Consider the following 5,114-nt stretch of genomic DNA (forward strand, 5'->3'; position numbering starts at 1 on the left):
CATTTGCAAAACCAACTCAAAAGTGGCTGCCTTGCTTAAAATTCCATTGAATCTTGAGTTTCCAAAGTGTCCTCTAAGCCTGATGGCTCCCCTAAGCTAGTCTGAGTGTTATTGGTAAACCCAGTGTTCTTTAATGCATTATGAGCATTCATAAACTTCTGCAGGTATTTGGAGGTATACAGCCAGTGGTGTTTCAAGACGTCCTCCATTTCATAGCACTTGGACTGTCTGGCATTCATCTTCCGGAAGCGCCTGAACAGTTTGTTGCCAGACTCATTGCCCTCGCTTGCCCAGGCCCCAATGGAGCCATCCCTCTCAATAATTTCAGGGACATGGGCCAGCGTTTTGTGAAAATAATTGGTGATTTTGCCCTCATATCTATACTTGAACTTGGTAGAGAGGAGTTCAGCAAAACGCTGGGAATTGAAACTATACTGGCAGAGGGATTCTGGGCACTCCTTAGCAGGGCATGATGATCGCCACACAGGTTTCATCTTCAGATAAAGGTCCATGAGCTCCCGCAGAGCTGCATGTCTCTCCTCTGAGGGAATTAGTTCACAAACTGCTTCAACTGTCTCTTTGGTCATGAGCTTTCTGGCAAAGTTGCCATTCATCCTCATGATTGGCTTCAGGTTCATCTTCTTTCTAAGGTGTTTGTCCAGTGTAGCCTGCCATCTTTTCCTTTCCTCTTTGGAGGCATTGGGATTCTTATACACCTCTCCTATCTCTAGCTGGAAGATCTTGTAGAACTCAGCCGCGTTGCCAATGTCACAGTGAAGGGCATCTATGGAAGGGACTGTCTCAATGAAGGGTTTGGCCGAGACCCCTTTCACGCGATCCCTCAATTCTTCCACGGACTCATGGTAGGGGTTGGAACGCCAGACCTCATAGCGCTCCAGGTTTTCGGTATGGCTTCTGGTTATGGAGTGGAAGACAAGATTTTGGGATGCTTCCAAGCGGGTGGCATCACAGAGGGTACAAATATAGACTGACCCAGAAGCCTCAAGTCCTTCCACTTCCCGGACAAGTTTCTCATCATACCCTGTGCCCCTAAAGATAAACTTAAAAGTCCGGAGGATGCCTCCCATTTCGAGCATTAATTGGCTGCTCTTCATGGCCTCCCTCTCGGCAATAAGGGGGCTCAGGATGGCAGTCAGGGTCTCATGGTCAGACTCGTCTGCCAGCATAAGGCACAAGGGCTTGCAACACAGCTCGGAATTTGGTTTGGCTTCTTCAAACACCTTCACATTCTGTGAGCCATGCTCGATAGAGATTTTCATGACGGTGAATGAAAATCGAACAGCCTTTTCTGGAACGGCCGGCCCACTCCCGTGCTTCTCGCTCACATCTCCCATCCCATCACAAGATTCCTTCACCACCACGGTGAAGGGGCCGTTCAGGTAATCGTCAAGATCTTGGGCTTTCATGCCTTCCAAGATGTCTTCTTCCATGTCCATCAAAGCAGACACCAAAGCTGAATCATAGCGGAAGCGCTTGGCAATGGTGTCCACCGGGTAATCGTCCACAGAGGAGGAGAGTCCAGACAGTCCATCAATAATGCCCACATCAGTGCTGGAAGACACATTCTTCAGAGGTGGCTGCCATTCAAATGGGTGGTAACCTGGCAGCAGGACCTTCTCAGCATTGCGAAGGGCATGCAGAGGCTGAAAGATCTGCCTCCCTGTGATGGCTTTCACAGTCCTGTACATCTTGTGATACTGACTGCAGCTGAGAAAGGTGTTGACGCGGATGGCTAAGCAGACAGCTGGCTGCAGGCCGGAGCCCCGTCCCTGCATAATAGCCTCCAGCTCATCCGCCTGTCTGTGCTCATTCCTCGCCCTCAGCGCCAGCAGGAACAAGGTCAGGCACACAGATTTCACATCTCCACCTTCTTCTTTATCAGCAAAAGCCTTGACTTGCATCTTGAGTTCCCTCAGACGGTGCTTCTGAGCCCTTCGAGTCAGGGACAGAAGATGCTGACGGGGCCGGCCCCCCTTATTAATATGCACAAGAGTCTCGTTTGATTCCTTGTGGCTTGAGACATGATGGTTATATTTTTCCAGGCTGACCTCCTCACTGCACTCTTTGGCTGGGCATTTCACCAGCAGGGAATTCAAGATGCTCAGAAAGGACTTCACTGGACTCTCCAGGTCAGTGGGGAAGCAGGGGTATCTGCAACAGGGACAGTAGCTGCCCATGACTTTGAGACATCTGAGAATGCAGATCCTGCAAAACACATGCTTACAGCTGGTCTCCACTGGGTCAGCCAGAATGTGTTCACAAATCTGGCAAGAGATAGATTTCACAAAGTGTGCCGGGAAATCCACTGCAAGTAGCTTGGTACTAAGATGAATCTTATGGCAGTTGGTGATCTTCTTCATCACCTCCTTGGTGTTGATCCTTGCCTGAGCTCTCCTCTTGCGCTGGCGGGCTTGTTTCGCCTGGTCAATCACGGTTTTGAGTTTTTTGCTGAGCTCTGCATTTGGCTGGTGACGCTTCCTCTTGAGTGCCTGACGGGCATGGTGGCAGATGTCACAGGAAGGTGTGTGAGGGTGCCACTCCATAATGGCACTCCTTGGGAAGTACACCTCACAAGGGGGACTTCTAAACTTCCTGTGCATGATGCTCCAGCAGTTATGGCAAAACTCAGTGGGGTGGATGGAGTCAACATCTGCCTTCACATCTATGCGGAAAACCTTGGCGATGAGATCTGGCCAGGAGGTGACTTTCTTTTCCTTCTTTCGTAAAAGGCCTTGAGTTTTACCATCCACGGGCCCATGAACTGGGTACCTCCTCTTGTGCCCATCAGTTCTAAGAGAATTCCCACAGATGCGGCAGAGATGCCGAAGGTTGGCTTGGTGGACTGCTCTGTCTCTTGCTTTCCCGTCATCATGGGATTTCTTCAAAAACTTAGGGTGCACCTTCAATGCGGGTTGAGCCAGGACTGGCTTCTGACTGTCAGCCTTGTCAAGCACTGCTGGAGATTGTTCAAGAGATGTTTTCCCCTCAGAAGAATCTCTTTTTTCTACTGGAGCTTCTTTGGGTGCCTTTTCAAGAGATCTCACCCTGAATAGCTTAAATTTCCATTCTGAAAATTTAATATGTGGGTGTTGGATTTCTTCTGGGGCAGAACTGAGTCCCAGGGTGGGTGGCAAAGAGACAGCCATGCTGGCTGAGATACCTGGGAACAATGAAAACAAGTCAGGTGAGGAAATATGCCAATATGCCACTGACACATCTTGGAAGGAGTACAAGTTAATATACTACTTATTCATTCATTGATGCATCCAGAAAGTTTTTTATTACATCTCCTATGTTAATACATTGTTTCAGATGATGATCAGAGTAAAGAGCTATTTCCTGCTCTACCAGTGCTTATATATTCATATTTATCATTCTATCACTCTATCTATTTATCTGTCTGTTTATCTATGATATATATTACATCTAAATACACAATAGTTTGTTTTGCATATATATGTGAAATTTTATCTCCTGTCCAGAAAATCCTTAAGGTCTTTGAAGACGGAAACTTTGAGTGAGTCATCTATCTCCCCAAGTTTCCTAGTATACACAAGGTGCTCAATAGTTATTTGCTGAGCTAATGCAAGGAAAAATTAGCTAGTAAAACCAAAGAAAAGTTATATTTTCTGCATTGTATTAGCCTCATTGCACTAGCTGGACACTATATTTTCAGCTTTTTAAAGCACTGTCTCAGAAGGTTGGTTGTTTATTTCTTCCAAATGGGTCATAAAGGGATGATAAAGCTACAAACCCAAAGAAACTAATTATTCACTACTTGAAAGGATGAAGTGAATTTTGAGCTTTATGAATGCAAACTAATAATAAGTATCATGGATAGTAATTATGCTTACAATTTTAATTAGTGAACAATGCTATAAATTATAAGGCTGTGTCTACATTAGAAACAAAAGCCACAGAACTCTCTAAACTTGCAACAAACCATAATGTGCAACTACAAAGATACTAAAGGACTTTTAAGATGAAAAATACAAGTCATTTCAGATAAAACTCACACAGGTCATCCTGAAAGTCATTACTCTATATCATTTGTAATAAGAGGTAGGAGTTCTATCATTTGTAATAAGCGGTAGGAGTAATATTTTTCTTCTGGTAAAAAAAAAAAAAATAGCAATTGCATATGCCTGGAAGCCCTACCAATCTGGTTGCCATATAGTCATCAATAGCACTACAGAAAATAGTCTGAATATGTCATTTGCATTCTCTCTAAACAGAATTAGCCCAATCTTCTCCAAAATTTTAGCACACAGAACTGAAAAGAGCAACCGCATTTTTGACCTACTATCTCTCTCAAATTTGCCTGGGTTAGCACCCTGGATGTACCAATGACATCAAAGAACACGTCCCCTCCCCAGGCAATTAATCAAATAGTTAGGTTTTTGGTAGTCATGCAGTCATGGAGACTAATCCTCAAATGAATGTACTTTGGACAGGGGTGGGGCTTAGTAAAGGTTGCAGTGGTGGTAAAGGTTAATTCTCACTGCTGCTGTTTCTTTTTAAGTCATCCCTTTAAACTACTGAAGAGTGTCATCTTATATGCAGCATGCATCAGAGATGCATTATGATTCAGAGATGTTTTTCATTAAAAACTAAAAGTCAATTTCCTAAACAATCCTTTAGATTGTTCTAATCCTTCAGATTGTTCTATTTGCCGGGCTGTGTGACCTTCTAAACCATTCTGAAGGTCTTATTGACCTAAAAAATATTTCAGTCGCAGCCCAACAAAATCTTACAGAGAGTTACAGTTCTATTATGTTACTTAATTCTGTGCTGTGTCAGGTAGGAGGCCTCTCTCTGTCTCAATGGATGAACTCATTCCCAAATGTCTTGCATTCCTTTATTTCGTTAGATTTTCCCAACTCTTTTCTAATGCATTTGTTCTCTGGCATTTTTTGAGCTGTTATAAAAAAGAAAACAACTACATGACCATCTCTTAAACTAAGGAAGTTAAATATTGAACTTCATGATGAGAAAGCCAACCACAAGTCACATTGAAAGGATACCTAGACCTATCACCCTTCTTTACTCACACCCTTCCTGATTCTCACTGGCCCAAAATGTGAAAATCTACC

At 44.1% G+C, this 5,114-nt stretch overlaps 1 protein-coding gene across 1 annotated transcript; it reads right to left on the minus strand.

Moving 5' to 3' along the window:
• RAG1 (recombination activating 1) lies at nt 1-3,167 on the minus strand. Its single transcript, XM_037521628.1, has one exon. The coding sequence runs from the start codon at nt 3,165-3,167 to the stop codon at nt 36-38; it is 3,132 nt and encodes a 1,043-aa protein (XP_037377525.1). The 3' UTR covers nt 1-35.
• Nucleotides 3,168-5,114: the final 1,947 nt, after the last annotated feature.

The sequence above is a fragment of the Talpa occidentalis genome, unplaced genomic scaffold, assembly GCF_014898055.3.
Source record: "Talpa occidentalis isolate TD23 unplaced genomic scaffold, MPIMG_talOcc4v2.1 talOcc4.3, whole genome shotgun sequence".
Taxonomy (NCBI): domain Eukaryota; kingdom Metazoa; phylum Chordata; class Mammalia; order Eulipotyphla; family Talpidae; genus Talpa; species Talpa occidentalis.